This window comes from Mastigoproctus giganteus, chromosome 1 (assembly GCF_048544385.1).
Source record: "Mastigoproctus giganteus isolate SK-2022 chromosome 1, ASM4854438v1, whole genome shotgun sequence".
NCBI lineage: Eukaryota > Metazoa > Arthropoda > Arachnida > Uropygi > Thelyphonidae > Mastigoproctus > Mastigoproctus giganteus.
In genome coordinates, this window is record NC_143575.1 from 161622235 (window position 1) to 161635033 (window position 12799).

Genomic DNA, 12799 nt, shown 5'->3' on the forward strand with positions numbered 1-12799 from the left:
ACCCACTTCCTTTTATAAACCTACACAACATTCTTTAAGAGAGTTTAATTGTCATCACTCATAACAAGCAAAATCAATCAGAGAATAAGTAATTTAGTTCTTGATTATAGTTATCTCATTTTTAGAATGCATTTACTTCCTCCTGAGCCAATATGAATTCCTCTAAATTTGCTCTCACAACATCCATATTCATATCCCAACTACCAATCGTCCTACCGGTCATCGGAATAGCTGCGATCACTGTCCTTCAACTGTATGAAAAAGGTCTGGTTTGGAATCCTGTCGAGGCTGGAGTACTATTCAGGGCTTTGTTACATTGTGATCGAAGTTAATCGATATATCTGCGAGGGTTATGCGACATTATCGATATATCTGCGTTCTTAAATGTGGAAGGTTCCACATTTAAGAACCACTTCCTCTTCCCAGGAAAAATGAGTGCCCTGCTGTTACTTACCCTTCCAGTTTTCTTGCTGGAAGGGTAAGTAGAGCAGAGCACTTGTTTTTAGAATCGATTGTCCGGTATAAATGGTTAGCTGTACAATATCCACGGCTTCCTTGACATTCGATTCTAAGAGCCAGCTGGTAGAGGTTCTAGTGTTTCTGTTCGTCACTGGGATGTGCCAATTTCTTATCAGTGAGGTAAGAGACCTCAGTCTTTCTCCTCCCCAACAGTTTAAAGGAAGCTGCTATTCCAGCCTCGACTGCTGACATAAAATTCTACAGTGTATTCCGTGAGCTGTGTCTGCCTGCTGAAGAACACATGAAGTAACAGTAAATACATGAAGCACAGTAAATTAAAAAAAAAAAAGCTCGATTACTACTTATTTGAGAGGGATTTGTCTAGAACAGCGTTTCCCAAACTTTTTTTGGTCATGGAACACTTTTCATCTCACAATATATTTACGGAACACAAGTTTAGCTGGAGCCAAAGAACTGTAGGTTAATATTTTTATTATATACGACTCACTGTACATCAGGAGCATCTTTATTTCCAACACATGTAAAGCGGAGATTCAAATAACTGTTATCATACTTTCGTTTTGGTCTTTTATTAATTGGTTCCTGTTTTTTCGCATCGGATTTTTGGGGACCAAAACGCTGCGATTGTTCATCCTCAATCTGAAGTGTGACAATATTGTGTTCGTTTTCGTCGACCACAGTTGCAATACAAGAAGTACTTGATTTTCGTTTTAAAAATCCTTTTTTCAATCACAAATCCACGGTCATTTATTTTAATAATAATATTTCGAAATACTGATAATTATCAAAATAAATTTATAAATTTATGGGTTCAGTGTTGGGTCCATTATTGTTTTCTGTATTTATAAATGGTATTGATGATGGTATATCAAGCTTAATGTCCAAGTTTGCAGATGATACAAAGGTTGACAGGGTTGTTAAGGCCACTACTGACGCTATGCTGCTGCAACAGGATCTGGAAAGGTTGAGCAGATGGGCTGAGAAGTGGCAAATGAAGTTTAACATTGACAAATGTAAAGTACTACATATGGGAAACAGCAATCCCAGAGCAACGTATCAACTCTGTGGTACTACACTGACAGTGGTAGAAAATGAAAAGGACCTGGGGGTAATTGTGCAGGCAGATATTAAGTTCTCTGAGCAGTGCAGACGAGCTGCACGAGTAGCTCATGGTGTCTTGTCAATGATACACAGGAATTTTTCTAGCAGGGATAAGGAGGTGATTATTCCCTTTTATAAGGCAATGGTCAGGCCACACCTTGAGTACTGTATACAGGTCTGGAGGCCTCATTTCAAGAAGGGTGTAGAGCTGCTGGAACGAGTACAGAGAATGGCAACAAGATTAGTGAATGGAACAAAGGGTTGCTCTTACGAAGAAAGGCTTAAGTTTTGCAAATTACAGTGTCTGGGGACTAGGCACCGGCGAGGTGATCTGATCTGATCGAGGTGTATAAAGCCTTGAATGCCGATGGGATTCTTCCTCTTGCTCAGAATAATCACCTGAGAGGGCATAAATTCAGATTGAGGAAAGACAGATGCAGGATAGATGTGCGGAAATTTGCCTTTAGCCGGCGGGTAGTTGGTTTATGAAACAGATTTCCATCCCTTGTTGTAGAAGTTGATAGCCTAAATAAATTTAAGGCTCAGCTGGACAGGTATTTTTCGAACGAACGGAGGGGTGAAATGGAAGGGTTTTTTTTTTTTTTTTTTTTGGCTGATGCTGCATAAGCTTGCTTTCTTGCATCATATACCTCTACTAATGCTAAAAGGAAGTGAGTTTAGTTATGATATCGGTTCGCTTTTCCCTCTCCTTTAACCGGTGTACTCCAAGCTAAATCGCATACGAATGGCATATTAGATCACTACATTGCTACTTTTTCGTAGATGCCATTACCTCTACGCATACTTCTCTATGCAAAAGATCGCCAAAATAAAGTGTTCCGCAGTCTATTTGATTATTAGTTTATGGCAGTATATTAAAAACTGAAAAGAAAAATAAATGTTAAATTATGATACAAAAGTGGTGTACGCTACAGAATTTATTTATTTTATTTTTTTAATTATTAATTACGATTTTTCACGGAACACTTGTTCACACTTCACGGAAGACTAGTGTTCCGCTGAACACAGTTTGAGAAACGCCGGTCTAGAAAATGGTGCACAACGATCTTATATATAATTATACACAGGTTCCGTTTATTACTTGGAGCTACAGAGAGCTCTATTCAGAGCTCTCTGTAGCTCTAAGTAATAAACGGAATTCCACCAAAATTAATAAGTAAACTGTTCAAGGCATGGGGAAAAGGATTCTGTGGGAAAAAAAAAGTTAAAAATTCTGCCGATAGGGGATAATATGGCGCTGTACAAGAGGAAAGACATGACAAAGTACCAACAAATAAATAACTAAGACAAAGAAATCTGAATGAAATTACAAATTTTCATTTGTGCTCTTCGCAAAAAAAAAAAAAAAGAAAAAAAAAAAGAAAGAAACTGAATTGCACTAAAGTTTTAAATCCAAACTAAAAAATAACACGCCTAAAAGAGAGCAGAAAATTTGAATAAATCTAAGTTAATTGAAAATTTCCAAGCAGTAGAGAGCTATAGAGGCGCAATGCGAACATCGCAAGCATATTCTGTAAGTTTATTGTTAACAATGCGTCTCGCTCTGCTTGATCGCGCTTTAATTGTCAAGTTCTACGTTAATGGCTACAATGCAGCAGCCGCTCTGCGTGAATTTAGACGCTGTAAAAACTTACATCAGCTGCGGCAGTTAGAAGGATGATTAACAAATTTGAGGAAACTGGGTCCTTTGTTGTTAAGTCTGGAAGAGGAAGGAAGCCTGTTTCACCTCATGTAGCAGAGGAAGTTGCAACGACTATCGTCGACCGATCCATGGATACTGCTGCTGGAACTAGTAACAGCGCAGGGGGGGGGGGGTTTAGCGAGGCAACTGGATGTCCCATATTCCACTGTGTGGAAAATTCTTCGGAAACTAATCCACTATTATCCATACAAGATCAGTCGCCAGCAGCAGTTACAAAGAGATGATCCTGAAACGAATGGCATTTGCTCTAACGTTTTAGGCCAGAATGGAAATGGACGATGCCTAGCCATAGAACATTCTTTGGGGAGATGAGGCCCATTATCTCAATGGGACTGTCAACGCTCAAAACTGCCGAATATGGGCTTCAGAAGCACCGCATGCTATTCAGCAAATCTCATTGCACTTCCCGAAAATCACCGTCTGGTGTGGTGCGACTTCAAATTTCATCCTAGGGCCATACTTTTTCGAGGAATTGCACCCAGCAGTCGCAGCCACCTGTTCCGTTACAGCACAAAGATATCATCATATGCTGAGCAGTTTCGTTATTCCTAAACTGCAGCAAAGAGGATGCCTGGATGAGACAATTTTTATGCAAGATGGGGCTCGTCCTCATATCGCACGACAAGTACAGCAGCTTCTCCGGCATCACTTTACTGCAGAAAGAGTCATTAGTCGTTTGTTTCCCATTGCATGGCCACCACGTTTGCTTGACCATACACACAGTGTGATTTTTGGCTGTGGGGTCACCACAAGGCCAATGTCTATCGAGGAAGTGTCCCTAACCTGGCTGCCTTAAAGGACAACGTAACGCAACATGTGCGGAACATTACTCCAGAGATGTTGCATTCTGCAGTCGAGCACGCTATGCATCGAATGCAATTTCTGGTCCAGGACAGGCAATCACATCGAAAACCAACTCCACCATCAGCGACAGCATCGACCATCGGGAGTAAGGTGTGAGTGATGGAGTTCTGAAACCATTTCTTCTGGCAGTTTAGTTCAGTTTCTTTCTGTTTTTTTTTTTTTTTTTGCAAAGAGCACAAATAAAAATTTGTAATTTCATTACGATTTGGCCTAGTTATTTATTTGTTGGTACTTTGTCATGTCTTTCCTCTTGTACAGTGCCATATTTTCCCTTATCAGCAGATTTTGGAACTATTTTTTTTTCCACAGGATCCTTCTCCCCCATGTCTTGAATAGTTTATTTACTAATTTTAAATGGCATTCTGCTTATTACTTAGAGCTACAGAGAGCTCTGAATAGGGATACTTTAATTATGGCCACGCTGTATGTATGTATGCATGTGTTAGTAAAATAATAAGAGGAGTTTACCTCAATATAGTACGTAGAACACTTCCGTATGATACCCTCCAGAAATTAAAACGGAAAAACCGAAAAAAAATCGACAACTTACCGGTACATTAGAGTAAAATATAAATAATTAAATAATCAATTTAACACAATTCAAATCAATTTAAAACAATTAAAAATCAAATTAACGCAATTAAAAGAATCTAACGAAAATATTCAAAACGTTTAGGAAGTTCGTTTTGAATATTTTCGTTAGATTCTTTTAATTGCTTTAATTTGATTTTTAATTGTTTTAAATTGATTTGAATTGTGTTAAATTGATTATTTATATTGTACTCTAATGTACCGGTAAGTTGTCGATTTTTTCGGTTGAAAAAATTTCTGGATTAAATTAAAACGGAAAAACCGTTTTAATTTAATCCAGAAATTTAAACGGTTTTTCCGTTTTAATTTCTGGAGGGTATCATACGGAAGTGTTCTACGTACTATATTGAGGTAAACTCTTATTATTTTACTAATATTATTATCAACGTAGAACATATTGAGTATTACAGCTCTGATTCATACTATCAAAGTATATATATACTTTGATAGTGTATATATATATATATATATATATATATATATATTTTGAAAAAAAAAAAATATATATATATATATATATATATATATATATTTTTTTTTTATTATTATATTTTAGAATTTACTTTGACTGCTTTTAAATTGAGGTGGGAGATGGTTTCTGAATAGTCTTCCAGTTTATCCAGTGCAATCCCAATAAAAAGCATGTTTAACATCACTTAGTATATAAATATATAGAGATATATTATTATCATCCATTTGTTCCACAAAAGTAAACACCCCTGGACGGCTAATGAGACGTATACAGGCTTTGATATTGTTGCTTTCCGTTGACTTCACAAGACAGGAGCTTAACTTTGTTCTTTCTTTACGTCTGTTGTGGGCTGTGAAGGGCAGGGATCTTAGATGGTAAAGTTACTGCAAATGGTGGTCTGCGCCACTGTACATATTACTACTCAGTGCAATAAAGATACAAGTCCTTTAGGTCTATACAAAAAGCATTCAGATCAGAAAATAGCAATCGGCAGCCCATTCTGTAAAATTGCAATTTCAGTAGTGAACAGAATGAATAAAGTTTCCATAATTAATCATAGTGACTGCGCTTACTTTGTTACCTTTTCATTCCGAATATGGAATGTAAAGATAACAGACAAACTGAGCCGACTTTGGTACATTTCGGCAGTGTAAAGCAAGTTTTCCGTCAGTTTTACAGAGGAACAGGAAATCGCAAGCGTATTTAACTAACTGCACTTTTATTTTTATTTCCTAGAGCAATTCGAAAAAATATGGACTGTGTTGTGTGGCATCTTTCGTTTTGCCTGATCTACCCCCAGAGGCCATATGGTACAGAGGTTATCAAAAAGGCAAGGGACTACTTACGAATGACTTGTGAATACTCCGAGAAAGTTGACGGTAACTGGTTTACTTTTAATTTTCTTAAATTTAAAAAACTGTATTACACTAATTTGAAAATGATAGTTGATTATTCACAAGACGTAGATAAGTGATCAGTTTCCCACTGTGCGAGCTGCAACAACGCTGGGTATAGACACTGCTAGAGCAGCGGTTTTCAAACTTTTTTGATCCCGCACCTTTATTTTACTTAAGGAATAACGCGCACCCCGGAATAAAGCATTAAATTTATAAGTTTAATATATATTTTTATTTATAAATCATTTACATGGAAGGCAGTATATCTAAAATTACATTTATAAAATCATTTGTTTGATTGTTTGCTTGATCTACATTTCTTCAGTAAGTTAAACAAGGATGGAAGATATACTCCGAACCCGAAGCAAACGAGTGGCTGCTTCGTTTCGGATATGGGCGACTGCATAATCAAACAAAACCGCGCATACTGAAGTATTAAAAAACATTTATTTATAATTTTTTATTTTCAATTAATTTCGAAAAACTAAAATCAACAAAATCGACAAAATCAATTTCTTAAGGTAATCAACTGTTAGTGTGTGGTTCCAAACACGAAATATGGTTTCCTTAAGTTTTCATAATTAATAAATATTGATTTATTGCGAATTATCTCGCGCACCCCATGGATTATCTCGCGCAACCCTAGGGGTGCGCGTACCCTACTTTGGAGCCCACTGTGCTAGAGCGTCTACTTCATCAAAATTTCTGACAGGGAAACGATGAGCGGGAAGACAAGCAGTAAAAGCAATCCTGAAACGTTTAATTCTTAAATACATATTTTCACATTACTAAATTATTACAAAATTACATTATTACTAAATCACAACTGGATTAAAAGATTAACTGGTTAGTTGTTATTTATTAGGAAAAAATTACTATGACTTTTGTGATGATTAGGCGCGTTCGCAGCTATTGCCTTCACCAGGACTCCTAGTGGACGGATTTTTGTGAAATTTTATATTTGGGCCTTTTAAAAATATCTGTAGAGCCATTCCAGATTTCATTAAAATCGAAAAATAGAAATCCGGCAATTTTTTTTTCATGTAAAGTGTGTGGGAAAAAAATTTATACATTAAAAATGCAGTTTTACTGCATATAATACACTGGTGTTCAAAGAAAGTGCATCACCTAGGAACTTCACATTTCTAACCTTTTTTTCGCGATGGTATATTACATTAATGACTAGCATCACAAATAGAAATATAAACAAAAGATATTTATTAATAGTTAAGACAAAGCTAAGTAATATTTAATAGATGCTCTCAAAATATTCCAAAATGAGAAATTGCAACCTTTATACAATAGTTTTGGTAAACACGACAATTATGGCTGAAATGTTATCAGAAACCCTCAATTTGTTTCAGTTTATAATTTTATTTAATTCAAAATGAAAAGTTCACCAGGTGCAAACTAATATTAAGTTGAACCGCCTCTGGCCCTGATGATAGCAGCACACCGTCGAGGCATCGACAAAATCAATTTCTTAAGGTAATCAACTGTTAGTGTGTGGTTCCAAACACGAAATATGGTTTCCTGAAGTTCACGAAGAGTCTTTGGTTTCTTTCTGACAACTGCAGGTTCCATACGATGCCAACAGTTCTCTATAGGATTCAGGTCCCGGCTGTTTCCTGTCTAACTAAGAGTTTTAATGGACCGTTCTTCCAACCATTTTTTCATCTGTAGCAAATGTAAACACATTACTGTCGAACCTCTAATGCAGAAATGAAGCTAAAGTAACTACAGAAGTGCCTACTTACGTTTTCGCCCGATGACAAGGAGCCGAGCCGTCCTGAAAGATGCAGTTTCTTGGCAGCAATTTGCCTTCCAATATAGCCAGGTATCCATTGGCATTTACGGAACCTTTTATAAACTGCAGGTGACCTACTCCGCGATACGAAATGCACCCCTATATCATTTGGCTGGTAGTGAATTTCACTGTAGACACCATACAGTGTGGATGGTATTCTTCACCACGTCTACGGCGAATCGTTTGTCTCCCGTCAGAGCCATGCAGGTTGAATTTCTTGTCATCCGAGAAAATAACTGACTTTCACTGCTCGGGTGTCCATTTGGCATGCTCCTTACACCAAATTAATCAGGCGTTTTCATTTTTTGTGTGAGGAGGGGCTTCTTTTTAGGACGACGGGCTACAAATCCATTTCTGAAGAGGCGTCTTCTGACTGTTACTGTACTACCACACCTGTATGTTATTCCCATTCTCTTTTCAGCTCAGACGAAGAAGCTTTACGGTTTTTAAGGCATAAGCGCTTCAAAACGCGGTCCTGTTTTGGCGTAGAGACTCGTTTTCGTCCGGTTCTTTTTTTTTTCCTATCAACAGAACTAGTATTCTTCAGTTTGGAAAGAAATCTACTCACTGTCCACTGATTACAAGACACTACTCTATAAGCAATATGACGGGAAGAACATCCTTCCTCATGTAAAGCAACAACAGCACTCTTTCTTCGTGTCGTATACACGTAACTCGCCAACCCGACACAAGCAAGGAATGACGAACTCTTACAGTGTGTGCTTATATAGCTGAAAGTACCAGCTTATGCAATATTGTGTCATCACTTACGCGTGACAATCTTATCTGATGCGATCTATAAGAAATATTGCCATATACTTACGTTATTCGGATGACAATTACAATTTTAAGGGGTGAACACCGCCAGTTTGAACACAAGTGTATATGAGAGAGAGAGAAAAAAAAAGTGTATGGGAGAAGAAAAATACACTTTTTTCATTAAATTGAACTGCTACGAGGCCGTAAAACTACAGATCTTCATTAAGCGTTCTGGAAAGTATAATCTTACTAATTAATTGACGAGGTAACTCTACTTTCCACTTCTATTAGTCACAGAAAAAGAACAAAAATTCAATTAATGTAAATAAAAAAAAATAATAAAAAAAATCGAACACGCTTGAAATGTAACGCATTGCGCATATTAACTAATTGTCATTTTATTGCAGGGATTAATAATTCACAATTTAGGCTCTTATCAACACCCTACTTAAAACATTTTTAACATGATATAAGTATAGCATTAGACAGTTTTGTAAATCTATTACGCATTAATAAAACCGTTCTGCCATATAAGTTTGTTAATTCAGATTAATGGATTAACTTTTATATGCGAAATTAAGTTATTGATACGTCTGTGCAAATGAGAAACTGATATTGTAAATCAGAATATTATAAGCACACCGATCCATTGCACTTTAGTTCAACTGAAGTAACGATGGTGAAAACATTGTTGGATGGTAGGATTGTACTGTCTTTCGATTAAATATTCTCCATCATACATGATCATATTCCTTTAACTGAAATACTGAACAAAGTGACATAAATGAAAAAAAGAATGGAACCGGTAACTTTTAATCCAAAGAAATTTTACAGTACAATCATCTAACATCCAACAATGTTTTCACCATCGTTTCTCTTTTCTCCGTTAATAATAATACCTCTGCACATACTTCAACAATATGTTAATTTTTCTGGATCCTCATTCAAGTTATTCCTTAGATTTTGAGTGTAAATAATTAATAAAAAAAATAAAACTTGACTAGGACCATAATTTCAGATACATACAATGATGTATACTACCTTGATGTATACAACTTTTGGCCAATCTACTGAGACTACTTACCGTGACATGTCTGGTAGACAAACGTCCATGAAACATACCTACCTTGATTTTAGCTGACCCCTATGTATACTACCTGGACTTATTAGACCTAACGATTACTTGTCTCTATCTGAATGACCTATAAAAACTTAGATAATTCTTGATTGCTCCTCCCCAGTGGTACAGGATCTGCTGGCAGCCACCAGTTTTGGGGATAAATGCCTTATCTGATAAGACACTTCACTCCACTCCACCCCACCATACCACTGAGTAGGCTCCCAATGGTACGAAATTGTTGGAAACTTAGGGTGCTTACACGTAGAACGCAGGTAGCCGTTTATGAAACCAGCAGCAACACGCAGATTAAGCTTCTCACAGTCTATGAACACATAGAAAGCAGTTTACCAGTTCAATTTCTCGGTATGCGATGGGGTTGGTTTTACGGGGCCACTGAATTGAGGAACGTATGATTTCTATACACTATGTACACTAAATACACTATGTAGTTTCAAAAATAATTGTTTCATTTAATGTTAATTGCAGATGGAAAAACTTAGATTAATTAGAAAATATGAAACCAATGAGTGTTAGCAATTCCTGTCTTTTTTAAGCCATGTTTTAAAATATTAATGTATTTTTTTTATGCACTGTGCAGGCTGCAATTTATTGCAGAAGGCAAAACAGTAAGGAACATTAAAACAAAAAAAAAAAAAAATCAATGATAATAAAATTTAGTCTCATATTTTCAGAAACAAAGTATAAATCTGAAAACTGAAATAATAAAAAGTTAATGTCACATATTCCAAAATTTTAATTTCTTCGTTGTCATACTGATAATTTTTTCGCTATACTCCAATATACGGTGCACCTTTGTAATTGGCTGTCAGAACGGGGAAAGAAGTGACTGACAGGTTGTGACTCCGCCCGCTGATGCATCCCCCTCTTAGTTTCAGGCGGACGTCGCGTGACACGACGTCACTGGGGAGCTGAATGCGAAATTCGTTGCATATACTGTACTGTACTTTCTGATAATGAGTTATGCAAAGCCATTAGAAAGAGACTCAGAGAGGACATAAGAAGATTTAACACAAGAAAAGCAGAACAAGCATTAAGGGAAAACAAAGGACTTCAATGAGCAGTAACACAGAAAGACAAATGATACTGAAACTGAAGAATACCGATGTACCTATAAACAGCAGAGAAGGCATAATTCAAATAGCAGAAGACTACTATAGAGAATTATACAAGGAGCGAGGGAATGATACCAGCAGTGGGGAAGATGGAATGGATTGCAAATTAGCAACACATACGACATACCCGATATTCTTCCTGATGAGGTAGAATATGCATTGAAGAAAATGAAGAATCAGAAAGCCCCGGGGGAAGATGAAGTTACTGTAGAGTTGTTAAAATTGGGAGGAAGAGACATAACACAAAAACTGGCAAGGCTCTTCGCAAAGTGCATTAGAAAAGGTGTGACGCCTACGCAGTGGAATAATGCAATCATAGTTTTGCTGCACAAGAAAGGAGATAATTCAGAAATTGAAAATTATAGACCAATTAGCTTGTTATCCCACATCTACAAGTTGTTCACAAGAGTCATTACTAACAGAGTAGAAAGAATACTTGATGAGAATCAACCGAAAGAGCAAGCTGGCTTTAGGACAGGATTCTCAACTATGGATCATCTTCACGTAATATCACAGCTAATGGAGAAAACAAATGAATATAAAAACACCATTATGCCTGGCGTTTGTGGATTATGAAAAGGCATTTGACTCCATACAGCATAAGGCAATGTTTCGGGCACTGGAAAGACAAGGCTATCTGATACCCCATATATTATGATTTTGAAGAAAATATATATGAGAACGCTACCTCCTTTATTAGACTAGACAAAGACAGTAGGAAATTTAAAATCGAGAAAGGAGTTCGACAAGGAGACAATATCTTCGAAGCTGTTTACTGCTGCCCTTGAGAAAACTTTCAGGAGATTAGACTGGTCGCAGAAAAGAGTCAATGTGAACGGAGAGTACCTAAACCATTTACGATTTGCAGATGACATTGTGGTCATAAGCCACGATCCTAAAGAATTAGAGGAAAATCTTAATCAGTTATGCACAGTTAGTAAGGATTTTGGACTAAAGATGAATATGGCTAAAACAAAAGTAATGATGAACAAGTTGTTTTTTGGTTTTTAGGAGCATTAGCAACTAAGGCGATATTGCTCCGAATGATGAACAAGTATGCCACAGAAAGGGAAATAATGATTGAAGGAGCAGTAATTGAAAAGGTGGAGTCATACTTATCTGGGACAAGTTATTAGCTATAATAATGATAAATGGCTAGAAGTCAAGAGAAGAATAAATTTTGGATTGATAGCATTCAGGAAATATAGTCACATACTGAAGAGCAATATCCCAGTTTGTCTGAAACGTAAAATAATGAACCAATGTATACTCCCCACCATGACTTATGGAAGTGAAACTTGTGCACTCACCAAAAGAATGGAAGAGAAGCTGAGAACTACACAGCGAAGAATGGAACGAATTATATTGGGAATAAGACTGTTAGATAAGAAGAGAAACACATGGATTAGGCAGCAAACTCAAGTAAAGGGCATTCTTATTAAAACTAAAGAACTAAAATGGTCTTGGGCAGGACACACAGCTCGAAGACATGATGACAGATGGACTAAGAAAATAACAGAATGGTACCCAAGAGGAGCTAGAAGAAAACCTGGAAGACAAAGGCGGAGATGGATAGATGAAATTCATGAGTTTGTGGGTAGCAAATGGATGGCCAGTGCTCAAAACAGAAGGATCTGGAAAGTTGCTGGAGAGGCCTTCATCCTGCAGTGGATTGAAAATGGCTGATGATGATTGTATGTACTTTCATTTGAATGCTGGTTTCTGTTCTGTTCGGTGCTTTGCTGTTCGTTTGCTGGTGTTAATGTTACTTGCCACGTGTTCCTGAGTTTCTGTGTCGTTATCCCGTTCCATCCTGCAGATAAACTGTTTCTTTGTTTTTTGCTGCCGTGTGT

At 36.9% G+C, this 12799-nt stretch overlaps 1 protein-coding gene across 1 annotated transcript in view; it reads left to right on the forward strand.

Annotated features, from left to right (window-relative positions):
- The window catches only part of LOC150091223 (uncharacterized), a 132859-nt gene that overhangs the window by 50003 nt on the left and 70057 nt on the right, over positions 1–12799 (forward strand). The window contains exon 3 of the mRNA XM_090374784.1: positions 5967–6109. Coding sequence (XP_090230910.1) covers positions 5967–6109 — 143 coding nt within the window. The remainder of the gene's footprint in view (positions 1–5966; positions 6110–12799) is intronic.